This window comes from Geotrypetes seraphini, chromosome 2 (assembly GCF_902459505.1).
Source record: "Geotrypetes seraphini chromosome 2, aGeoSer1.1, whole genome shotgun sequence".
Taxonomy (NCBI): domain Eukaryota; kingdom Metazoa; phylum Chordata; class Amphibia; order Gymnophiona; family Dermophiidae; genus Geotrypetes; species Geotrypetes seraphini.
The window spans coordinates 436,530,123-436,557,550 of NC_047085.1; the positions used below are offsets into that span (position 1 = coordinate 436,530,123).

At 39.2% G+C, this 27,428-nt stretch overlaps 1 protein-coding gene across 1 annotated transcript in view; it reads right to left on the reverse strand.

Annotated features, from left to right (window-relative positions):
- DNAJC1 (DnaJ heat shock protein family (Hsp40) member C1) overlaps positions 1–27,428 on the reverse strand; it is a 327,684-nt gene that overhangs the window by 212,255 nt on the left and 88,001 nt on the right. Inside the window, exons 2-3 of the mRNA XM_033931327.1 lie at positions 13,798–13,899; positions 5,880–5,926 (exon numbers count right to left, since the gene is read on the reverse strand). Of these exons, the coding sequence (XP_033787218.1) occupies positions 5,880–5,926; positions 13,798–13,899 (149 nt within the window). The remainder of the gene's footprint in view (positions 1–5,879; positions 5,927–13,797; positions 13,900–27,428) is intronic.

A 27,428-nucleotide genomic window follows, 5' to 3' on the forward strand; every position in this document is an offset into this window, starting at 1 on the left:
ACTGAGCAAAAATAAACTCCCCACAGGCAATAACATACTCATTTTTCTTTCTCTAATCTTTCAAACAACCAACACTAAATTATCCTGCAGTCAATCCATTCTTCAATACCCTAAATACCTATATTTACTATAATTCTTTATTATATACTTCCCCTCTCATTCAAATTTCCAAACATTCTTCCATCCTATACCTCTAATATATTTATAAAAGTATATACCCAATATTTCGGAAACCATTTCTTACAATATATACCCCCCCAAGATTAATATTATTATTTTATTTTATTTTTTTTTTTTTTAACCTAAGTTTCTCACAACTTCAATGGAACATACATCACTCCATCCTATAATATTCATTTTTTTTTTTTTTTTTTTTAACCTTACATCAAAAGAAGGATCAAACATTTCAACCAAGCAGACCTCATATTTTTTAAAACTCTCATTAATTTTCATTGCATCTTCAATCTATTACAGTCTATTCTCCATTCTGCACAACTGTAACACTTGTACATCTTCATCCTGCTGTTTCAGTCTCTTATTCCATCTTCTTGCAGATTGCTATTTCATCTTTCTCCAATAAAGTATTTTTGCAACATCATCCTTATATCTCAGTCAATTTCAGATGCAAATTGTAAATCTAAATAATGCTCAAGTCATTTCCATCAGTCCATCTTCACATCTTCTTCTCTTTACATCAATAGTCTTTTGTATTTTTCATCTTATTATATTCTAAGTTCCCACATTTCTCCAATGCAGCATTTATGTGTCCTCATATTATCTCAGTCACGCTCAAATGCAAATTATAAATTCACATTAAGAAACCATCCAAATCTTATAATTGTTCCTCATATTTTCTTCACTTCCTATATGCTCCATCCCTCTTCTTACCTTGTCAAAATCTTCTTTTCTTCTTTTCTTATTGTCTCTTTAAAATTTTTCATTTCTTTTCTTTAAATCTTGTTTGAAATGTTGATCCCCCTTAAACCTAACTGCAACAATTTTCTAGAAAATATTTTCTCCTTTTCTATTTTTTTTTCCACTTTTTCCTTCTTTATAAAATATCTTTCAATTTTCACTCAAAAATATAAACCAAAAATAATCTAAGTATATTATTTATTACATTTTCTAAATAATTTCATGAAACCATAGGCAAATTATATTGATCTAGAAATTCCTGTAATTTGCCTGCTTCTTCAAAATTATAAGTTTTATTCTCATAAGTTACCCTCATAATAGCAGGGTATATCAATCCATATCTTGCTCCCATTGCTCTCAGTTTAGGTCTTAAATCCAAAAGCTGTTTTCTTTTGTAGGCTGTAGCTTTTGCAAAGTCAGGTACTATAAAGATCTTAGAATCCTGGCATTTAAGATCCTTGTTTGTTTTAGCTAGCTTTATAATCTCTACCACCTGCTGATGTCTTAGCAGCTTAAAGATTATTGGACGGGGACCCTTCTGACTATTTGATCTTTTCATCGGTATCCGATGTGCTCTTTCTATCTCCAAAGGAAAAGAACTTTTAAATGGCAAGATCTTTGGGATAAAATTAGTCACAAATTGAATAGGATCATTCTGCTCAATCCCCTCAGGTATCCCAATCAGACGCAAATTATTCCTTCTTTCACGATTTGATAAGTCTTCAAAATCCTTTTTCAACGCCTCTATTTCTCTGTGATCTTTTTTACACACCAGCATCTCTGCCTCAGATTTCTCAGCATGCTTTTCTAACTGCTCAATTTTGAAGTCAACTGCCTGCATTCTATTTGTCAGACTCTCTATTTCCTTCTTCACATCTTTTATATTTTTAGCGTTATCACTTACTATTTCTTTAATTTTCTGAAGTTCATTCATCAAATCACTGTTATCAATTTCTTCCTGAGGCAAAGGGACCGCTGTCGGGGATACCGAATCAATTTTTGTTCTTTTTTTACTTCCTGCTCCTGAATTCACCGGATTACTTTTACTAGTTTTACCCGAAGCCATTTCTTACTTCAATTCTCTCTTTTCCTTCACTTTTCTTTAATTTTAACTGCCAAAATCTTAATAAAATTTGCCTGTCACAACAGAGCTAATCCTCTACCCAGCCATCTTCGTGCGCTGCAAAGTTCTAGAATCAAGACTAAAACATTTAGTGCTCTTCATCTTGAAAAAGAGAAGGCTGAGGGGAGATATGATTGAAGTCTACAAAATCCTGAGTGGAGTAGAATGGGTACAAGTAGAACAATTTTTCACTCCGTCAAAAATTACAAAGACTAAGGGATACTCAATGAAGTTACAGGGAAATACTTTTAAAACCAATTGTAGGAAAAAAAATTTAACTCAGAGAATAGTTAAGCTCTGGAACGCGTTGCCGGGGGTTGTGGTAAAGGTGGATAGCATAGCTGGTTTTAAGAAAGGTTTGGACAAGTTCCTGGAGGATAAGTCCATAGGCTGTTATTGAGAAAGACACGGGGGAAGCCACTGCTTGCCCTGTATCGGTAGCATGGAATATTGCTACACCTTCGGTTTGGCCAGGTAATAGTGACCTGGATTGGCCTCCATGAGAATGGGCTACTGGACTTGATGGACCATTGGTCTGACCCAGTAAGGCTATTCTTATGTTCTTATGAAATAGATAAGGGAATCTCCATCCTTACTTGCCTTGGAAAAAGGCCGGAGGGTCCATGTCCACCCACACCATGCAATGATCAGAAATCTCCCCAGGACCCACTTTTGCCGATGAAATAAAAGAAAAAAATTGTGGCTGGACGAAGATCTAATCTAATCAAGAGTATTTGCCATGGGCCCTGGAGAGATTGGTGTAGTCCCACTCACAGGGGTGAAGTGATCACCAGTTATCTATTAGATTTAGAGAGGAGGTAAAAACTGTTAAATCATTAACTGATTCCCCAGACGATGAAAGAGATCCAGTAGGTCTATCCACCCGAGCATCCATCACTTGGTTCATATCACCCATTACCATCAAAGTATGATTTTTATAGGAAAGACACAGAGATAACAGAGGTCTATATAATGTTTTGTCCCTTTGCACTTGGCCATAAACAACAAGTAATACTAACTCTCTACCTTATAAGTTTAATTCAAGTAACAAAAATCTACCCACCGAGTCCGTCTGCAAGAACAGTATTTGTGAATTATTACTGCTACACCCACACGTCTACAGCCAGAATAATACTAATGATAATAATAATAATAAACATTCCCAACCGAAGAGCACTTCAGCTTTTGATGCTCTTTAGCAGAAAGTCTAGTTTCCTGCAAGCAAGCAATTGTAGTACCATGCCTCTGCAGAGCTTGCAAGATCTTGCTTCGCTTAATCGGGGATGTGATTCCACCCATGTTTCAAGATATTATACGTGTTGGGTACAGATGAGATGGTATTTTCTCCAATCCTCAGATAGGCCAGACGAATAATCCTAAAAAAGTTTTATGGAGTGGCCATCGTAGGTTAACCTATCTCCCTCCATATGGTAGCTGCGCAATATTTCCACCTTGTGCAAGTAGTTATGTACTTTAGCAATGATAATTCTTGGTTTCTTATGATCGGCACCTGGGTGGCTCAATCTGTGTGCCTGTTCAAGACACATGGAGCTCATCCCCGCTGGTAATGGGAGCTCTTGCTGTGGTCATCACTCCAGGAGAGGCCCTAGTTGCTGTTCCAGGAGGCTCTCAGGGAAACCCACAAATCGAAGATTTCCTCTCCTGGAGTGGCTTTCCAAGTCTTCCAGCTTGACCGCATGTTCGTCAATCAGGTCTCAAGCAGGGCAAGTGCAGGTGGGCCTGTGGCAGTGGAATCCTCCAGTGCCGATAATCTGTTTTCTAATTCCCCCATTCGTCGCATTGTGTCTGCTAACATGCTTTTCAAGTGCCCAGGTTGCCCGGACAGTTTAGTTAGTTGCAGTTCCAATGCACGAGTCACTGCTGCCCTCAGTTGGGCTAGCTGATGCTCAGTGAACTCCAAAGTCGGCACTGGGGAGGGATCTGCCATCTTCTTGGGGGGGCGTCCCAGCCCTTTTGATATTTTTGTCATTTTTCCCCAGACATCCCCTCACTCGATTTAAGAAAAAAGTTGTCCATATGATGTATACGATGTGAGAGGGAGAATCTCATTCAATAAGAAGTGGCAGAGCCAGGTAGAGAAGGGTTTTGTGACCTGAGGCCCGGGAGCAGCACAAAGACACAACACGTCTGCATCACATGATCTACTATGGTAATTTTTAAATGGCCTCTTTATATGCTAGCTTATGAATTATAATAGAGACTTTCTATGCTAAGAAATAAAACTATTCCTTAAACTCCCTTACTAAATGAGCAGAGTACTTAAAATAAAGTCCCCAAGTTTACCTTTCTCCAAGTTTACAAGCAACCTCCCAGCAAATTCTCACCAGTGAAGATTGTCTCTGGAAGTCCAGCACCTCATTCTTACCCCTCTGCTAATGGCAGTAGCTTCCTCAAGTATGTGTGAAATTTAGGGTCATTATAGAGATGAGGGAAGAGTTTCTATATTCTGGTTCTCGAGTTTGTTGTTAAGAGATATGGTGAGCATCACCAGGAAATGTGGCTTTGAAAAAAAAAAAAAAAGTGCAGTCTTTATCGTAGGGTTGGAGAATACACCAGATGTCTAAGATTGCCTCACTAAAAAAAATTAATCCATCTGCATTCATGGTCATGCTACCTAGGTTTGGGTAAATTGCAGGTTCTATTAAAGGTTCTGCAATGATGTTAGTCCCCTCCTATGAAAATTTGATATTCTGTAAGAGAGATCAACTGGGCTGCAATTTCTGAAAAGACATTTGGCACATATATATAGTGCGTTCTCACTATTCACAGTAGCATGAGTCACAAAAATGTTTACAAACTACGAAATCGCAAATAATGAAACATGGAGTCTATGGGAAAATAGAGGTTAGGTTCCATCAGTTCACATTGCGCCTCAAAACTGCTGAAAATGAACATTAGATTCCATGGGAAAATAGGATTAGGTTCCTGTATGAAGTCCAGAGGGTCCAGAGGAGAGCGACACGAATGATTAAGGGCATGGAAAACCTTTCATACACTGAAAGATTGGAGAGGCTGGAGCTCTTCTCCCTGGAAAAGCGGAGACTCAGAGGAGACATGATAGAGACCTACAAGATCATGAAGGGCATAGAGAAAGTAGAGAGAGATAGATTCTTCAAATTTTCAAAACATAAAAGAACAAGAGGGCATTCGGAAAAATTGGAAGGGGATAGATTCAAAACAAATGCTAGGAAGTTTTTCTTTACTCAGCGGGTGGTGGACACCTGGAATGCGCTTCCAGAGGACGTAATAGGACAGAGTACGGTACTGGAGTTTAAGAAAGGATTGGACAATTTCCTGTTGGAAAAGGGGATAGAGGGGTATAGATAGAGGATTACTGCACAGGTCCTGGACCTGTTGGGCCGCCGCGTGAGCGGACTGCTGGGCACGATGGACCTCAGGTCTGACCCGGCAGAGGCATTGCTTATGTTCTTATGTTTTTATATGTAATTCACTCTTCGGACACTTAGGGGCCATATCTGGAAGCAAAGCCTGACCATGAGGTGAAAGTGAAAGCAAAGAAACTTTTTTTTTTTTTTTTTTAAGTGCTGGTTTGCGAATATGTGAACATAGCGGAGCAAATGGGGAATTTGATTGCAATTGATGCAACCATGGACAGGCAAATTTATGTGTCGTAAACACACAAATAACAAGAACCGAGTGCATTACAAAACAACTTATGATCGCATCAGAGCTAAAGACTAAAGGGTTAAACTGAGACCTTCCATTTAAAAACCAAAAACTTCACACTAATTTAGCTTATCAAGAAACTATTATACATATTCTACACAAGTGTATTTTTAATTGGTTGGTAAAAACTTACCTTTTCCTTCTTTCTTCATCCTTTAAAACTTCATAGATAGCAACTAACTGAAAAAAACAAACATGTTTCACTCAAGAAACCCTTTTCAATTATTTACTTATCTATATGGAATCAATGTAACTGTTTTAAAGAATTTACAGTTCAAGTCAAAATCAATTCAGTAACATTAAGAAATGTATTCCACAATAATCATATGCAGCAACATTTATTTTGGTTATGCCTCTAATAGGCTTTTTAAAATAATTTTATGTAATCAAGGCCTTTATTCTTAAATGTCACAATAGAAACCCCACACACAAATGTTTATCAATTATGTATTCAACAACAAACATTAAGTTTAAATTTAGAGACAGTGCATATAAAAAAGTAGTGGCTTCCACTAAACATTTCAACTGCTGTTCTATTCCTTAATTTGGTAGCAGGCCGAGGAGTGGGTAAAACCTGTTATATAGTCAACTTTCTCCATGTGGATGCTTGCTCTCCTTTTGCAACTGTAGTTCATTCTTTTATTTTATGTTTATTTTAAATTGTTTTGATTTGTGTACCAAAGATAGTCTCTATTGAGTATTATTTTTACTTATTAAAAAAAATGTATATACCGTCTACAATTAGATGGTTTACAGAGTACAAACATAAAAACTTAGGAATAATCACCACAAAGCAAAATCTTAAGAACTACTCCTCAAAATAACCCACTGTGCCACTGAAAACCTTGAACATTTCACAAAAATGCTGTCGCAGACTACCGCGTTTTCAATAATTTTTAAAATCTTAACCAATCAGAACATAGCCGTTAACTGTCCCACCAATGTGTTCCATAGATTAATATCTGCAATACAAAAAGATGTGGCTCTGGTTTCAGAATATCTCCCTTGCATTAACGGTGCCAATAACTTTTGATTTTCAGATCTCAGTGCTCTACTAGGTTGATAAGGTACCACCATGGTGCTTGGTGGTAGACAGTTTGATGAATTATAGAAATCAATTTATGTTGGACTCAAAATGCAATCAATAGCCAATACAATTTGTTCAAAACAAATTCAGATGTACTATGTATAATGACATTTTCAGTTCTGTTAATTTGATGATCTACTACAATCCTCTACGAGCAAACTATAGTCAACACTGAAGGGGTTCTGTTTTTCCAAAGAACATTTTCATTCCGATGTTTACACTGAACCAGGACAATTCAAGGATTACATTCTGTATACTAGAAATACAATATGAAATGTGATGTGGACAAAGGCCATAAAACCACATCATCCTTTTTATATAAAATCAAAAAAATTGTTTTTGCCATGTATATCACAACAAAAGAGCAGACGTGGTTAAAAAGAGAAAGAACAAAAAGATGATATTACCAAATTCCTTTATTGTAAAGATAACCCAACACAGCTAGGTTTCAGCATGAACACCTACATCAGGGGGGGGGTCACATTAGTTCCAAAATAGAAAACAGAATTTAAACATAGCAGTGTATTTCTTTTCTTTCCAGTGATCATCCTATTTCAAACACCTTAGAAAGACATTGTAGAAATATCTAATTGCCCCTGCAAAGCTATGTTCATGAAGATGATCTACTCAGCAGCACTGAACCAACCATTTCTGCACAGAAGTTTCAAGAACAGTTCTTCAGTCTCAATATTCTAAGACTGAAGAGATGCTTTTTGGCTCTAGGTCACATCATTCCACAGTTGTAAGAGTTTTGCTTGTGAGTGGGGTTCACAGAGGTAACAAATCTTACTACTTTGTTCTTTCCTTCCTGCAACTGCAGAATGATACAGCTAAAGCCTTCCTCTCAGCTTCTAGGGGTGCCGCTCCCCCAAACAGATTTTGAATGCAATGGCACCAATGTGAATTGAGCCTGCAAACCTACACTGACTGGGTTGAGTCTGAGCCCCTGCTATAGTCAGAGAAGGACAAATATTTGAATTCCAAAGATTAGAAATGCTGTCAAACAAAAAACAGCACTCAGATTATATCCTTTGTAATACTGAGCTGTGAAAGAGCTGTCAAGCTACCTTGTGCCAGAAGGGAGACTTTTTGACCAGTGCTGATGCTGAACATATATCTCAAAGTTAATTGGTATTTGTAATCCCGATTCTAGACTTTGAAAAAAATCAATGAGGTATCATAATGCATCAGAAGAGGGTTGCAGAAACAATATTCAAGCCAGATCACCAATTTTAAGTGGGTCCAAGTCCAAAGTGAGTGGGCACAAAAAGCACATTTACTTACCATAACAGGTGTTATCCAGAGAAAGCAAGTAGATATTCTCACTTATGGGTGACGTCATCCATGAAGCCACGATGCGGATAGCTGCACAAGCATTCTTGCTTGAAGAACTTTAGAACATTTGTGACTGACTACACCGAGCATACGCGAGTGTCTTCTTGCCCGATGTAGGGTGTGCATCTCCTCAGTTCAGAAAGCCAGCTAAGAAGCCAATCAGGTGAGGTGGGTGGGTTGTGAGAATATCTGCCTGCTGTCCCTGGATAACACCTGTTATGGTATGTAACTGTGCTTTATCCCAGGACAACAGACAGCATATTCTCACGTACGGGTGACCTCCAAACTAAACAGAATGGGATGGTGGGAGTGTTGGCGCTTAGGAGAATAAATTTTGTAATACTGTTTGGCCAAAATGACCATCCTGTATGGAAAAGGAATCCAGATAGTAACGAGAAGTAAAGGTATGAACCGAGGACCAAGTGGCAGCGTTGCATATTTCCTCCACGGGAGATGATCTAAGGAAAGCTACTGAAGCTTACATAGCTCTAACTTTGTGGGCTGTGACTTGACCCTCCAGTTGCAGCCCAGCCTGAGCATAACAAAACGAGATGCAAGCAGTCAACCAGTTGGAAATCGTCCTCTTGGAAACTGGATGTCCCAACTTGTTTAGATCAAAGGAGACAAAAAGTTGTGAAGAAGATCTATGTGATTTAGTCCTTTGCAAACAGTAGGCCAAAGCACGCTTGCAGACCAGTCCATAAAGAGCTGTTTCTCCAGGATGAGAATGAGGCTTGGGGAAAAAAAAAACACTGGAAGTACAATTGATTGATTGAGATGAAATTCTGTAACAACTTTGGGTAAGAATTTTGGATGAATGTGGAGTACCACCTTATCATGATGGAATACTGTAAAAGGTGGGTCCGATACTAAAGCTTATAGCTCACTAACTGTGCGAGCAGAGGTGAGAGATGAGGAAGAACACTTTTCGAGTGAGATATTTAAGATGAGCCGTAGATATTGGTTCAAATGTAGGCTTCATTAGTTTAGCAAGAATGACATTGAGATCCCAAACCACAGGAGGTGGTTTGACATTGAAAAGTTTGAAAACCACAGGATGAGCAAATAGAGGTTTTTTTCTCTAGTAGTTGATGAAAAGCAGCAATTGCACTGAGATGGACTAACAAGAGGTGGATTGAGATAAATGAAATAGATAATCCAGAACTGAAGACAAGGAGGTAGACTGAGGCTCCTGGTGATGAAGATTGCACCAAGCAGAAAACCTAGTTCACTTATGGTTGTAATAACATTGTCTAGTGGCATATTTTCTGGAAGCATCTCAGATTGAGAACACTGAAGGTTTGAAGTTATGCTGAAAGGAACCAAGCTGTTAGATGTAGAGACTACAGGTTAGGATAAAGAAAAGAACCGTGACTCTGTGTAAGTAGAGACGGAAATACTGGTAGAAGAAGTAGTTCCCTGCTACTGAGTTGAACTGTAGAGGCCATATGACCTAGGAGAACCATCATGTGTCTCGCTGAGAGAGAAGTGAGGGTGAACACTTTTTGGTAAAGTTGTACAAGAGCATCCTGACACTGCTGGGGAAACAATGCTCTGAGTTGTATCGTGTCTAGAAGAGCTTCAATAAATTGCAGAGTCTGAAAGGGCTGTAGCTGAGATTTGGGAAAGTTGATTATGAATCCCAAATTTTGCAAGAACAAAACAGTCTATTGTGTCGCTACAATAACCCCCTGAGATGAGGGGTCTTTGATGAGCCAATTGTCCAGATATGGAAAAAGCTGGAGTCTGCGACTTCATAAAGCTGCTGCTACCACTACCAGGCACTTGGTGAAAACTCTGGGAGATGATGCCAGGCAGAAAGGTAGCACCTTGTATTGGTAATATTGATTTCCCACCCGAAATCTGAGAAACTTGCAAGAGGCTAGATGAATGAGAATGTGAGTGTAAGCCTCCTTGAGATTCAGAGAGCATAACCAATCGTTATGATCCAGAAGGGGATATAAGGATGCCAGAGAAAGCATCCAAAATTATTTTTTTTTTACAAGAAATTTGTTGAGAGCTCCGAGATCCAATATCAGTTAGAGATCTTCCATTTTCTTCTGAACCTCGTGTTCTGGTGTTCCAAAGGAACCTTCTTGATGGCATCGAGAATGAGCAGAGCTTCGACTTCCTGGAGAAGGGAGGCCTGCAGAGGGTTGGAAGAAAACTCTTGGCGGGTGATCTTGGGGAACTTGAAGGAAATGAAGAGAATAACCTTCCTGAATGATCGTGAAAACCCAGAGATCGGAAGTGATTAATTTCCAGTGGTGATAGAAATGAATTAAGTGACCTCCGATGGGAAGAGGGGGAGACAGAGAGATGTTGACTGAAGTTCTGCATAAGACGGTCTGCATAAGAAGCTCTACATAAGATGGTCAAAAAGGCTGAGTTGTCTTGGACACAGCAAGTGTCTGAGCCTTCTGAGGATGTTGCTGGCATTGCTTTTTCTGCGGCAATCTAGAGTAAGGTGCAGACTTCGGGAGATAACGCCTCTGATACGAGGAAGATGGTTTGTACACCCTGGAGGCAGAAGGTTTAGATTTAGGCCTGAGCAACAAGGCAAAAGATTTTTCATGCTCAGAAAGCTTGCTTTTTAGTCACATTTTCAATGGAGTTCTCAAAAAGTTCATCCCCCAGGCAAGGGATATTCGCTAACTGGTCTTGGAGGTTAGGGTCCATATCAGCAATTCTCAACCATGCCAGTCATCTTATGGCTATTGAGAGTGCTGAGACTCTGGATGACAGCTCAAACGCATCATATGAAGATTGTGCCAGATGTATTCGGAGCTGTGTGAAAGAACAGTACATGTGTTTGAAATCCGGTAGTCAATGAGAAGGTAAATATTTGAAATAGATTAGCATGATCTTACTCCAAAACTTCAAATATGAGGTGAAGTAAAAGTTATAATTTAAAATTCTGTGGCTAACATAGGAGTTTTGATATAACCTCCTTCCAAACTTTTTCATCGATCTACCCTCACCCCCTGGAGTACCATAGCATACACTTTAGAAGGGGATGACTTCTTTAGGGTAGATTCTACTACCAGAGACTGGTGAGACAACTGAGGTTTTTCGAAACCTGAACAAGGGATAACCTTATAGCGAGAGTCCAGTTTTCCAGGGACAGCTGGTACTGAGTATGGGGTGTCCAAATTTTTGCAAAAGGTGTGCTTCAGGATGCTATTCATGGGAAGCTTAAACAATTCTTTAGGAGGATGTTTGATTTCTAACTCATCCATGCACTCCTTGGAATATTTGGAGTCTGCTTCCATCTTTATGTTAAGGTTCTTACCTATCTGTTGAATGAAATGGGTGAATGAGACAGGTTCCGATAGTGAAGGGTCCCTATGAGAACACTCTGCTTGGGAACCATAAGCCTCCTTGGAGGAAGGTGAAACCCCATGTGTAGATCTGAATCTTCAGGCATAGAAGAAGAGTATCGCTTCCTGGAACGGTACCGAGTTGAAGGAGTAGGTGATGCAGATAGTTTACGCTTGGCCAAACGTGCAGGATACAGATGCTTGGATTTGGAAGCATGTTTCCCAGATTTTGAGAACGGAGGTCGTGGAGACGAATGCCTGGAAAGACTGGACCTGTGTCATGGAAGCACGACAGTGCTTTTGCCAGCGCTCTGGAGAAGGAGACCGATGCTTCAATGGTTGATGCTCTGGAGAAGGAGATCGATGCTTCAATGGTCAATGCTCCTGAGAAAGAGACCAATGCTTCGATGGTCGACACTCCGGAGAAAGAGACCGATGCTTCGATGGTTGATGCTTTGAAGAAGATGAAGAACGATGCTTCGGTGAAGGTGAAAAATAACGCCTCGGTGGGGAGTGATGCTTTGAGGAGTGATGCTTTGGTGAAGCAGATCGATGTCTCAAAGATCGGTGTTGAGAAGCATGGCTCGATGATGATCGATGTCGTCAAGGCGGTACCGATGGGGCAACCTTGATACCTTCAGTTGGCATGGAGCGATGCTCAGGCTGGACCGGTACCAGAGGAGCTGACATGGGAGTGAGCATCGAAAGTTTGCTCCCAAACTCTAACTGAAAGAGAGCATCGAGCTTCTCTTTGAAAGCCTGCACCGATACCTGGGAGGTGGATGTTGGTATTACTGGTGCCACAGCACTCTCCAGAGGAAGACATTGAGGAAGATGCAGCTTTAGATTGGGAAGTGAACTGCATCAGAGGTCATTGTTTGGATGGTACAAATGGACTCTGTACCTTTATGGCCCGAGATCCTGTTTAGGAAGCTGGTGGCTTTTTGGCTGGCTTACCTGACTGGGACGGCAACACCGACTTGGATACCAGTACCTCTGGTGATGTCGATGCCTTGGATGTCAATAGTGTCCAGTTCTATGAAGGGTTAGAAGGAAAACTTTGCCTTTTTGCAGATGAGTGTTTGCCTTTTTTGCAAAAAATATGGAGGAGGAGATAGTGGATTGCATGGTTAGGCAGACCAGATAGGTCAGATGATTTTTATCTGCCTTAGACTATTTCTCTCTGTTTTACAAAAGATATTCTTTCCCTGACATCAAAACCTGGCTATGCTTCTGCCTCTCAGCTAAGGCTCTGTCACAAATATAAAATGATTAATAGGGTTTGGGTTTTTTTTTTCAAACAAAAGCATTACAACACAAAAAGGGACCAAAAATGTTGAAAAAGCAAATTTCGATTCAATTCAGCCTATTTAATCAATTTTTCAATTTGATTTTCCTGCCCAATTAGGTGTGGTTTTTTTTCCCTCCCAAACATCCTTGTGGGTTTATTTTATAGCCTCTTCACCCCCTTTGCCCTCTCCTACCCACACTGGTGCTGTGGTGTAAACAAAATAATCAAACAAAAAAAACATAGTTATTTACCGTTACAGGTGTTATCCAGGCAGACAGATATTCTCATGTATGGGTGACGTCACCGATGGAGCCCCGGTACGGACCACTTTAGGTCTTTGGAAAGTTCATGATAGCCCGCACCGCACATGCGCGAATGCCTTCCCGCCTGATGTAGGCATGCAGTCCCTCAGTTAAGATAAGCCAGCTAAGAAGCTAACCCGGGGGAGGAGAGTGGCACTGCTGGCGGGGCATACGCTCACTCTAGGGCTGCTGTGATAGCTAGTTTCCATGCTGTCTGCGCTGTAAAGCGGGAGGTAGATGCTGCAGCATTTCCCGACTGACCCTCGCCCCTTAAAGCAGGAGCAGCAGCGGGCCTGCAAGAGGCAGCGCTGCCACTTCTGCTTTAGGGGGCAAGGGTCAGTCACCGAATCGGGAAACTGATTTTTTTTTTTTTTTTAACGAATCGATTCGATTCACCCGAAGTGAATCGGTGAATTGATTTGAATCGGAAATCGGGCAGCACTACTGAACATTATTCAATATGGGTGATGCCATGCATCCTTAGAACTTTGTAATGATTCTTAACTCTAGAAGAGCTATTCTGGCCCAGAGCTGTAAGATGACATCACCCATTCATGTGACTGATTACATCCTGATTGTCAATTACATCTGCCTCCCCCTGCCGTTTTCTACCTCAAACCTATCTCCCCCTCATTTTAAAAGTCTTCCTAATATATGTTTAAGTATGGGAGGAAAGCCACTCATTAATTAGGTTTGCAACAAATTGGCATACTTACTTGTCTAAACTGGATTTCCGCATCATCTTCCTTGTTTTTGTCAGGATGCAAAGTTAAAGAAAGCTTACGATATGCCTTTCTAATGTCCACTGATGAAGCATCCTGCAAACAAGCATAAAATGATATATGTCAGGAAAAAAACCTAAATGGCTAATTCTTCTCTGTTTGACTTTCTTCCATACTTTCACTGTTTGTTTTTTTATAAAAGGAATTTTAAAAACAACTTTATAGAATTAGTGTTTCTGATTCTAGGTGTTTATAGTTTGGAATTTTAGAGGTTAGAGACAATTAGGTGTTTTCTCAGAGTTGAAAAATAGTGGTTTATTAGTGTAATCAAGTTGTAAAAATAAAATTATATAATGCAAAGGAAAAACACAACCCCTCGGGCAAAACTATGAGAACAGAGAAGGAAGTGAGGAAGTGACAATGGTCAGACCACTGTGTGAACAAATACGTTTATTTATTTTTTAATTCTTTATTAATTTTCAAATCACATATAAAAGTGCACAGAATATATAATCAATTAATACAATAATCAGCACTTACATTCAAACAAATAATTGAAGTACATTTCCCACCCTCCCTGGATGTGTGTGAAAATCAATTAGGAATCAAAGGCTTATTTGTTCAATAATTTTTACAAATTCTGTTAATGGACCCCAAGTCTCTTTAAATTTTTTTATAATGTCCCAGTTGTTCCGAATTCAGTCTCTCGTATCTACAAAATTGACACAGTTTCTCACCAAAAGTTGAAAATCAGTCTGTCCCAGTTTTTCCAATTTTTTGTTATCAACTGCATAGCTATCCCTGTCACGATAAGAAGTCTGTTCTTGCTTGCAGTAACTGGACTCTTAGGTTTTAATAAAATCCCAAATAACACTATATCATAGGACAATGGAATCGAAGCTTCCAAAATCATGTTGATTTTGCCCCAAATAGACTTCCAAAAATGATTTATGAACTTGAGAGCAAAACGAAAATTTGTGAGCATTAAAATGAAAAATCCACCATATATCTTTCAATCTACATGAATGTATAAGATTATCCAGTCCTAATGATTTTAATTGTTTACTGGGTTGTTTATCCATTAATGGATCCATGACAGCATAGAAGTATCCGGCTACAATTAAATTAGATGTAGCCAGTAACAGAATTATTTGTTGGAGTTTTTTTTAAAGAACTCTGCCTGATTTGAATTAGGTTTGATCCAAACAGACCAGGGATTTTAAATTACAGTCCACTAGAGGGGGCAATACTTTCAAAATAGAACAAAACACAAAAGACCCCCTCTAAATAATACTGGGTAAGTTTCTCAAATAATATCATAACATTTAAAGGCTTTTAAATATTTAAATGTGCTCATAAGCTCTTCAGCAAGGTGCCACAGCAGCGGTACAATGTTGCTGGAAAGGTGCTTGAATTTTAATCATAACACATTGCATGGAGCAAGGATTCTCGCTTCTACTGGAGTGGCAAATGTTATGGCTCTACAAAAGTTGTTTACCAGTAGATCACTTATCTGAAAAGGTCAGTTCACGGCTCCAACACAGTCTGTGTTTCGCTACGCTACATCAGGAAGCCGGAAAGATGAGCTTATTTGCAGTGTGCAGTGACTGAGTCCTTTGGTCTACACACTTGATGTTGAAAGGGCGTCTTTTTTCAACATCAAGTGTGTAGACCAAAGGACTCAGGCACTGCACACTGCAAATAAGCTCATCTTTCCGGCTTCCTGATGTAGCATAGCGAAACACAGACTGTGTTGGAGCCGTGAACTGACCTTTTCAGATAAGTGGTCTACTGTTAAACAACTTTTGTAGAGCCAAAACATTTGCCACTCCAGCAGAAGCGAGAATCCTTGTTCCATTTAATGTGTTATGATTAAAATTCAAGCACCTTTGCAGCGACATTGTACCGCTGCTGTGGCGCCTTGCTGAAGAGCTTATGAACATATTTAACTATTTAAAAGCCTTTAAATGTTATATGATGATATTATTTGAGAAACTTGCCCAGTATTGATGAGAGGGGGTCTTTTGTGTTTTGTTCTGATTTGAATTAGGAGCATAAATATTAAGAAGCGTCAGGGCATCAGTTCCTGAAGTCATATTAACATGGAGCCATCTACCCATACGATCTGCCCGAAAGTCCAAATGTAGCAGAACACTTCCTATTAATCAGGATAGCCACACCTGCCTTTTTTCCTACTGCTGGTGCAAAAAAACAGTGTTTTACCCATCCCCCTTCCAATTTGGCAGCCTTGATAGATGATAAATTCATCTCTTGTATGAAATAGCTGCCTGCTGTTTCAAAAAAAATGTAGTACTTTTTCCCTTTTGATGGGATTATTAAGTCCATTAACATTTAAGGAATATAATTTTAACTGCATATGTGCTGATGAATAAACCCCTAATTTCCTTTTGATCAAATATATAAATAATAGTACCACACACATCCAGGACCCACTTTTTAAAATTCCTCCATCCCCTCCCCTAACCCTTCCCATCAAATGTAATTCCTGTTTCCGGTGGGGCAGAACATGGTAGAAGCAAATCGTTACATCAGAGGCTATTTTTCACCACCCCTGAGGAAGGCTTATGTGGCCGAAACATAGACCGTGTTGGTGTTCAGCATATATTTCATTACAAAGGACTTTACATGCTTGCCACATCTTGTTTTATTCATGTGTATATTTGTTTTAAATGAAATTCAGAATTTTTAAAATAAACGTATTTGTCCACTCAATGGTCTGACCATTGTTCCTTTCCCACTTCCTTCTCTGTTATCGTAAAAATAAAATTAATCATCTTTTAAGTAGACGTCATTCAATGCAAAACCAGTCATTCATGCAAAACCAGTAGCCCCCTCCTTTTCCAAGAATCATCAACATACACTTTTCTCCCAGCTTTCTTCCTTATCAGCTACCCCTTTTTCCAAGCCCCAACAACAATGCTCGTTCTTTAGCATGATAGGAATTTTTCACTACTTCCTTCCCACCACTAAGCCTGCCTCTCCTCTGGCTGCCAGCACTGCAAGAAATTAAAATGCAAGAACATTTACATCCTGTATCTAATGCCCTTGCAATGCCTGTAGCCAGAAAAGGTACCATGGTCTAGCAGAAGCACCAATTTCCCACCATTGTACAGAGCTTGCCAGTGCAAGTAGGTCCTTGAACACCCTCTCACCAACTCAGATGACATCAACAGCTGTGGGGTGACAGCCCATTTTTCCGATTAGATTTTTTTTGTTATAAACAGAAACCCCAGATCCTCCATAAGTCCTAAGCCAGTATCCTGAGGTTCAATCACTTGCAATCTCTTTACCTAAGATGGATATTTTATCTACTGCCTCCAATTTAACCATAGTCTCTTATGTGAAACTAAGATCATATGAACATTAGAATAGCCTTACTGGGTCAAACCAAGCCCAGTAGCCCGTTCTCATGGTGGCCAATCCACGTCACTAGTACCTGACCCAAACCCAAGGTGTAGCAATATTCCAGGCTACCAATCCAGGGCAAGCAGTGGCTTCCTCCATGTCTTTCTCAATAACAGCCTATGGACTTTTCCTCCAGGAAATTGTCCAAACTTTTCTTAAAACCAGCTAAGCTATCCGCTCTTACCACAACCTCTGGCAATGCGTTCCAGATCTTAACTATTCTCCGAGTGAAAAAAATTCCTCCTATAGGTTTTGAAAGTATTTCCCTGTAAATTCATCGAGTGTCCCCCTAGTCTTTGTAATTTTTGACGGAGTGAAAAATCGATCCACTTGTACTCGTTCTACTCCACTCAGGATTTTATAGACTTCAATCATATCTCCACTCAGCTGTCTCTTTTCCAAGTTGAAAAGCCCTATCTTCTTTAGTCTTTCCTCATACGAGAGGAGTTCTATCCCCTTTACCATCTTGGATGCTCTTCTTTGAACCTTTTCTAGCGCCACTATATCTTTCTTGAGATAAGGAGACCAGAATTGAACGCAAAACTCCAAATGAGGTCGCTCCATGGAGCGATACAGGGGCATTATGACATTCTTAGTTTTGTTAACCATCCCTTTTTTAATAATTCCCAGCATCCTGTTTGCTTTTTTGGCTGCCACCGCACATTAGGAGGAAGGTTTCATCGTATTGCTTGCAATGATACCCAGATCCTTTTCTTGGGCGCTAACCCCCAAGGTGGACCCTACAGAGCAAATTGTTCCTTTAATTGTGGATTCAGTCCTAATGACCACTATCCAAATTTCTTTCAATGCAACATCCTGGTCAAAATCATCCTTGTCGCCTCTGCATCTACAAGGTCACAGGTTTCAAAAGTGGACTCTCAGGACTTCCTTCCCATCTCACCACCCACTATGGAAGGTTGAAACTTGAGGAGCTTGGCATATTGAGGGAGTCTTTTCAGATGAACTAATAGAAGCCCATTCTCAACAAAGAAGCCCCTCCTAAAACCACTCCAGTTATCGCATTTGTCCTTAGGTGCCTGGTAGGGACTACTGGCAATTACAGGACCTTTAGATGTAGTTTTTCTCTTCCCCACATGGAATGCCAGAGTACTTATAATTTTAATACAGCTCCCTACTCAATCCCATGATGACCAAAAAGATTTCCAAAACATCTCCACTTCTTATGTTCTTATGATCCCACCTCGGCCGGTGAGCAGCTGGCCCTCACCTTCATTGCGTCCCATAGTTTGGACGCTCGTTCCCTCCGACTAACGCACTGGCATAGATAATAAGCAGCAAGTAAATCAAGGAAGTATCCCAGCACTCTCCTCTCAGCTCTACCTCCCAGGTAACCAGTGCTTCTCCCAACTAAGTACAAGTGGAGTATTTAAAGCATTCCTAGGGCACTTATCAAATGTCATCAAAGCACACCCACAACACCAGCACAGATGACAGGTGGTAAGTAAGTCAGGGAAGCATCCCAACACCCTCCCTCACATCTCATACTTCCTGGGTGTCCAGTGCTTCTCCTTACCTAGGGTTTTTTCTTTTTCTTTGTTTTCTTAAATAGATATATGTTTCGGTTCCGTTTGTGGTATTAACCATTAACTCTGACTGGTCAGTAGTCTTCACATTTGTATTTGGTGTATAAGTACATTTCTAGGAAATGTGTGGCTGAAGTTTTACAGAGTCTCCAGGTCTCAAAAACACACCAGGGAACTGCTAGCAACATGGAAATGCAGTCCAGAAGCAAGTAAGAACCTAGATGGCTAATGGAAAATCTCCAGTATTAAGCAGACCTTTAATTGTTTTGAATGTAGATCTAGGCTTAAAAGAAAGGGGAAAAAAATAATGAAGAGCCAGCCCAAAAGACATCTTTAATTAGATCTGCAATGAGAGAAGCATACAATGAGTAGTTTAAGTGACAAAGTTGTCAGAATTTGCTCAGTTGAGCTGGAAGAGAAAGTGGTGTTGGTTGGTAAAGTGTTGAGGTAAAAGGCATCTAGCGCAAGGTGGTTTGGAGGGCTGGGACTTCCTCCTGCCCTAAACCACCTCCACAGGTAGAGTGCATTTGTAGAAACACGTATGGATAACACAAGTGCACAAAAGCACTTGTGACTAATGTACATATTTGGAGGGCAATGCTGGTCTAGAATGATGAATGTGCTAATAACTATGCAAGAAAACAAAAAAGGAGAAATGTCCCCTGCCAAACAGACCTGCACAACAGCTTAAAGAGGAGCAGTGAAATCAAAGGTTGCATCATCAAGAGTTACAGATTCCATGCTAAAAGAAATGAATCCTGCAGAAGGCTATGTTTAGTCACATGTTACTATACTTTTTCTCATTTTTTCCCTCAAAGCTTTCTTTTTAGTAAATAAAAGACTAATTTTATGCTTAGGAAATTTCAGTTTTTAATGCATTTACGGCCTCTTTTACAAAGCCGCGCGCAACAGTCCTGAAGCCCTTTAAAGCTCTATGGGCTTCGGGGCCGTTAGCACAGTGCAGCCACTAGCACGGCTTTGTAAAAGAGGCCGTTAGTATATTTAAATTCATACAGCTTCTACTCACCTAGAAATTTAAGACAATTTCTTAACTCTCAACTAAAGCAAATCTGAGCTGTATTATTAAAGATTTCATGCATTGTACAGTCTGTCTAGTCTCCAAGGTAAAACTCGTTTCCTAAAGAAAGACAAACTGTAACATAGCTACTTCAGTTTTACAAACTAATCAAAAGTTAAATCCATGGCAACATAAGGAGGTGCAGATCTGATTTCCTCACGAAGTACTGAAGCTCCATCTAGAGGCTCTCCTTTCCCTGTCAGTTGTAATATGATATCATCTAGAAAACGTGAATATTAAAAATGCCACACTTCTCTACCTCCCCCTTCTGCTTTGCACAATGGGTTTTTGCCCACAGCCTTTTTTCTAGGCAGCACTAGTTCCTTCACTGCCATCAAGTGGCAAGAAACTAAAACTAAACCTGAACATCAGTACAATATTTACTATAAATGTACCTTTCAAATCATTTGTGGTCAATACCATGGTTACCGGTTTTACACATGATCATTCACTGCCGCAGCCAAGTCCATTAGCAGATGACTGTTCTGGAAAAAACAGGATCTGTCTATTCCTTTTTAACAGAAGGTTAAAGGGCATAAGTGAAAGAAATATTTAACAAGTTTTGTCCTGAAAACATCTCACACTAATAGTGTGCTTTGAGTGACACTGCTCTTCTATACCATTAATTATGGGGAAAAAAAGGAGATAAAGCCCAATTATGTATTTTTAATGCAGCACTTTAATCTGAATTTGATTTGCAATGTCACTGCATGCAATCCTTGCAATAAAATTAGATGCCAAGATCCTATTTCCCTGAGCAATTGCAATTACTGTGTTAAATATTAAAAAGGTATATTTAAAGATGAAATTTCAAAAACCATAGGCCATTAGTGTTAAGTAGCAGCAATATTAAAATACCAACTTGTCTATACTTAAATTAACCTTGAATTCCAGGTGGTTCTGTTGCATTTAGTTTTGAACTATTGTGTGGATCTTTATATAAGTTTTACCTTTATTATATTTGAAGTACTAAGTGCATCATAACATGTTCATAATATATATATATTTTTTTAAAAACCAACAGTTGGCTCTGTTGGATAGCATCCATGTCTTTAGCATGAAAGACTATTTTATGAACACTGATACATTGTTCAAAGAGAAATAACGTTTTAGCTGTAATGTATTCCAGGTTCACTATTACTAGTTCTAACTAGTGCTGCCTGATTCAGAAGAAAAAAAAAGATTTCATTTGGCCCATTAAACTGATTTTTCAATTCAATTCACTTTTCCTGCCCAATCAAGTGTTTTTTTCCAAACACCCTGACGTGCTTATTTTGTCACCTCTTCACCCATCCCACCCACCTTTGCTCTCTCCAATCCAATGTTGGTGCTGTGGTGTAAACAAAATAAACAAAAAAAGACTTCTCCTCTGTTAGGTCCTAGCTCACGCTTACTGGCAGGATACACATTTCAAATCTGACTTATTGTAATCACAAAATAGAATATAAAATTATTTTTTCTACCTTTTGTTGTCTGGTCATTTTATTATTCACATCATATTGGTCCCAGACTCTGGTTTCTGTTTGTCTTCTATTAACTCGCTTATCAGAGTCTCCAGCCTATTTGATGTTTTCTTCTTTTTCCATTCCCACCATCCATCTTCCACCTCTGTACCCTCCCTTCTACTGCCACACACACAATATTTCTGTTTCTTGCCCACTGTCTACCATCTCTCTCTCTCTCTCTCTGCCTTGTGCCCTAGATCAAACCTCTCTATTCCTACCCATGATGCATCTTTCTTTTCCTCCCCTCCATTATCATGTGCAACATTTCTCTCCCCCCCCATGCACCATCCCTCCCTGCTCTCTACCCTATGTCCAACATTTTTCCCTCTTTCTTCTCCATGCATGTCTCCCTCTCCTCCACCATGTGCAGGATTTCTCCCTTTTTGTTGCATCTCTCCCTTCTGCTCATCTACCCCATGTCCAACAATTCTTCCTCTCTCCTCCAATGCAAAGCAGCTTTCTATCCATCCTATCCCCCTGTGCAGCATCTTTCCCTCCCCTCCTATTCCCTGTGCAGCACCTCCTGATAGGCCCCCTTCACCGTGAAATCTGACATATGAGCTTCCCAAAGCAACAGCGGTGGCAGGCAGGAAGAGGCAGCGCTCTGAACAGACCACTTCTGGCCTGCCCCAGTCAGGACTTCCCTCTAACACTTCATCAGTGATACGGCAGAGGGAAGGCCCCCAGTAGGGCAGGCCAGGAGCAGCCTGTTCCAAGCACTGCTTCTTCCTGCCAGCCAGCACCACCACTGCTCCTGCTTTAGGAGACCCAGAGGTCTCAGGACTCATTGAATCAGTGAGTCCGATTTTTTAGAAAGCAAATAGGTTTGAATTGATTCACTGATGTGAATTGGTGAATTCATTTGAATTGGTAAATTGGGCAGACTAGTTCTAACTAGTCTTCTTGCTATCTCTGTCCATGTTCAGGGCAACTAGCTTTAATCTATAAAACTGAATTCAGTCCCTGGAGATTAGATTTGTTGGCTAGTTTGCAGGCATCGTGAGTGTGGCACAGTGGTTAAAGCTACAGCCTCAGCACCCTGGGGTTTTGGGGGGGTCAAACCCATGCTGCTCCTTGTGACCCTGGGCAAGTCACTTAATCCCCCCATTGCCCCAGATACATTAGATAGATTGTGAGCCCACCGGAACAGACAGGGAAAAAGCTTGAGTACCTGAATAAACCCATGTAAACCGTTCTGAGTTCTCATGGGAGAACGGTACATAAAATTTAATAAATAAAATAATTTTTAGTTTTTTCCTCTTCCATGTATGTGGATTCTTTCCTATTACAACTGTAGTTCCTTTCTTGCTTTTAGATTGTAAACTGCCTTGATATTTTTATGAGAGGGTGGTATATAAGAATACAATAAACAAACTGACTAAACTGAGAGGGCCTGAACCTAGGTCCTAAAGTTGTGAACTGGATTAGAAAGTGGTTGACTGGCATATGACAGAGAGTAGCAGTAAATGGAATTCACTCAGAGGAAAGGAAGGGAATAGTGGTCCATAGAGTGGATTTGATTTAAATCAAATCAATTTAAATCATAATTTAAATCACTGTTAGAAAGACTTGATTTAAAATAATGGTTTTCTCATTCTATTCACTGCTACTCAGTACTGCCCAAAAAAAGGAATATTTGTTTCAGTTCTTTATTTCTTCATAACAACTGTATATTTGATAACATTTTTGCTGTGAAGAAGCATGTTATCTCTGCAGACACAAATTCACAGTCTGAGAAATGCAAAACCAAGCATCTGTGATTACCAGTGACATTATGAATGGATTAATGGAATTCATTGACAAAAAAAAAAAAAAATTAACATTGCATGAATACACAGCCTCATGCTACATAATTAAAAACTAATCTTTATTTCATGATGAATAACTTTTGGACTATAATGTATCTTAAATAGAAAAACTATAAGAACATAAGAATTGCCATACTGGGATAGACCAAAAGTCCATCAAGCCCAGCATCTGTGGGAAGGAGCTAGCGGTATTAAGTCGTTTGCAGGGATTTCTTGAAAGTAGTCTTTATTTCTTTTCTGAATGTTTTGTAGTCTGGGGTTGTAATTAGTAGATTGGAGATTTGGTTGTCTAGTTTTGCTGCTTGTGTGGTTAGGAGGCCATCATATAGTTTTTTTCTGTTTGACTTCTTTGATTGGAGGCTGCATGAATGGAGTGTGGGTTTTCCTATGTCTAGTTGGCTGACTTTTTTAATTCAAAAGTACAAAAATTAAGGTATTCTTTAGCGGGCCCTATTTATTGTCACTGAGGTTTCACTATTATCCAGGACCTGGACGCCCCTAGAGTAGATTTGGGTTGGACTAACTTTTCTAAGATAGATTGGCAAACATTCAACAAGTTCTACAATAAGTACGTTAAATCATACTGTAGATTGGACAGTTGCCTTCCAAACGTTATGAAAGTGGCCACGATTAATTTTAAAGCCAATCTACTAGTTTAGATTAATTTTCAATTATCCTTAGGGAAGTTCCCAGAGGAACAGGGTCAAATTGTGATAACACCAATTAAAAAAAATATTAAGGAATCAAATAATATATCTAATTTCAGACCCATCGCTAGTATTCCGTTGGTCACTAAGTTAATGGAGGGGATGGTAAATGTAAAACTGACTACCTATTTAGACAAGTTTAACATCCTGCATAATAACCAATCAGGTTTCAGGTCTGGCTTTAGTACAGAAACAGTTATGGCCTCGCTATTAAACTATTTATATTCCCTTTTTAGTCAAGGCACTAGTGCTATGATTTTGCAGTTGGATCTAAGTGTGCCTTTGATCTGGTGGATCATACCATTTTACTGGATTGTCTGAAATCCATTGGCATTGCAGGAAATGTTTTAAATTGGTTCCAGGGTTTCCTGGGCAAAAGATCCTATTGGGTGTTTAAGGATGACAATTTATCTAATAGCTGGGATAATACTTGTGGGGTGCCGCAGGGCTCCCCTTTATTTCCGACTTTGTTTAATATTTACCTTATTTCGTTGGGTTATCTGTTGCAAAGTCTAAAGCTCAATTTTTATATTTACGCAGATGACATCACTGTGGTTAACCTGTCTGTCACCTGATTATCAATTTTTTGGCAAATATTTTAAATCAGATCGAGCTTTGGATGACCGCTTTTAAATTGAAATTAGATATTGAAAAAACTAAATTCTTTTTAGCAATGCTCAAAGAAAAGATAAAAGAAAACACGATTCATGTGAGCGGGCGAGAATATAATATTGAACAATCTATAAAAATATTGGGTGTAACTCTCAATAAACATCTGACTCTGGAAAAACATATAGACCTACTGTTTAAGAAATGTATCTTGGTTTTATGGAAGCTTCGCACCATCAAGAAGTTTTTTGATGAACCTTCTTTTTGTTTGCTGGTGCAGTCATCCATTTTGAGTATTTTAGATTATTGTAATATTATATATTTAGGGGCTTAAAAAAAAATACTCAAAAGACAGATTGATCCAGATCACTGCAGTTCGCCTCATTTCTGGACTAAAAAAATGGGAGCATATTACCCCCTTTTATGAAAAACTTCACTGGTTGCCAGTAGAGTCCAGAGTTCTGTTCAAGTTTTCCTATATTTGTTACAAAGCAGTTTTTGGGATGCTACCAGATTATCTTGCTTCTCATTTTTCTGTGAACTATTCTTATAAGAGTACACGTAGAATAAATATATTTAATTATCCTTCTATAAAATCATGTCAATATAAGAAGTTTTTTGACAGAATTTTCTCAGGGGTGACGATTTTGCTGAGGTCAGTTGGGAAAAGGCCGTCTATGAGCATGGTTTGTATCCATAGTAGGAGAAGGGCACGGAATTTTGTGCTGGAGATTTTTAAGAAATATGGTAGGCAGTGGTTGAGGTCACAGGATGTGTGGCTGTACTTTCTGTAGAGTTTGTTAAGGTCGGACCATTGTATAATGGGGAAGTGGGGCCAGGTTCTGTCTGCTGCTGTTGATTATTTTTCTGTGGGGGTATTGTGATTTCTTTTAAGTGGGTTGGGGTACCGTTGAGGGTACTTTGGCAATTGTTCTTTTTTTTTTTTTTTTGTAATTCTTTATTAATTTTCCAGACAAAAAGAAAAGAGGTGTCTTCAGATAATTCAAAATACTGCCGTTAAACTGATTCATAACGGCAAAAAATATGATCATGTCACTCCCTTTCTGATCAAATCCCACTGGCTCTCAGTTAATCACCACATTACTTTTAAAATCTTACTTTTAGTATTTAAAACTTTGTCTACTAATGAACCTCAATTCATTAATAATTTACTTATCCCTCATAACATATCGCATTTCCTTCGGTCCACTAATAAACATATAGCAGTCCCCTCCTTGAAAATTATTAGAACCCGTCGACATGATATGTTCTCAGTAATGGCTCCGCAACTATGGAATACCTTCCCTCAACATATAAGAGAAGAAAATGATTTGAGTCGTTTTAAAAGTAACTTAAAGAGCTTTCTTTTTTAAGATGCTTTTAATCTTTAATTATGTTCAAAATTTATTTTAGCTTTTCCTGAGTTTTCACTTTCCCCTCCCTAATGTTCTTTCCATTCAGTCTATATACCATTTAAAAAATTAAATGGTATATTTATCACATGCCTATACTTTTTATTAAAGTTGTATTTCGCTTAGTAAATTAAATAAGCGATTCATTTCCCCCACCCACCTCTCAATTATGAATACCTTAAATCATATTATTTATATAACATTACACTCAAATATTTAACTCCTCAAAATACTCCTCCCCCCTCCCCCACCCTGGATGTGTAAGGCAATCTAAGCACCTTATCATTGTTGTGTATTAACAAATGCAGTCAATGGGCTCCATATTTTATTAAAAGCATTACTAAAACCCGAACATTCTGCATTCATTCTTTCGTATTTATATGTGCTACATACACTTGTTCACTAGAATTTGTAATTAAGTCTGTCATGAGATTTCCAGTTTCTCGTGATCATTTGGACAGCTATTGCTGTCAGGATCAATAAAAGATGACTTTTGTATTTATCCAACACAGGCTTTACCTGTAACAATGTACCACAAATTATGGCTTCATATGATAAAAGGAATAGATGATTCTAATATAAGATTAATTTGTAATGGGGCTAGTTCTTCAAGGGTGTTAGTGCTCAGTTTGCACCATTGTAAAATGAAGTCCTTGGGGATGCATTCCTGTTTTATATCATCTATTTTAGTCCAGAATTTGATGGGCTCTATGTGTATGCATGAGGTGTAGCTTACTTTTTTGGATTTTGGTGTGGTTTTGTTTTTGGTACAGTTGATGTTGAAGGAGTATGTGTAGTGGTCTGACCAGAGGAATCGGGACTATATTCCATTAGATGTATGAATTTCTGATAGAGATGGTTGATGAGTCATGAAGGCTGCGGTCAAGTTGATTTGTGGGTCTAAAATCTGGAATAAGGCATCGAGAAATGAAAGAAAGTTATCTACTTGTTTGGATGATTGGTCTTCAAGGTGTAGGTTTAGATCTCCTAGGATTAAGTTGTAGGTTGATGTTAGTGAGTTTTGGTATATGAAGTCTTCAAATTCAGGTCTTACTGTGGTACAGTTTCCCTTAGTTATGTAGCAGAGCATGCAGTTTAGTGAACCTTTTAGTGTGGTGCATGAGAGTTGGCAGGCTAGACGGTCTATGTATGGGGTGGATGTTTTTTCAAGTATATTTAGGGTTAGGGATTCTTTGATTAATATTTTGCTAGTCTTCCTCCTCTTTTTGTCTCTCTGCAGACTATTGTTATTTTGTATCCTTGTGGGAAGACTTCAGTTATTCTGGGATCTGTGTCTGATGTTAGCCAGGTTTCTGTGAGGAAGAGGCAATCTAGGTTTTCATTTTTTATCCAGGTTTTTTATATGTTCTGTTTTTGAGCCTACGGCTCTGATGTTTAAGTAGGCACATGTAAGTGTGGTGAGCTCTGTTTGAGAGTTGCGAGTCATTTTTGGGTAGATGAGTGATCTAGGGTGAGGGTGAGGTTTGGACTTGGGGTTTTGTTGGTCTTCTTCCCCATGCTGGAGTAATAGTGTTG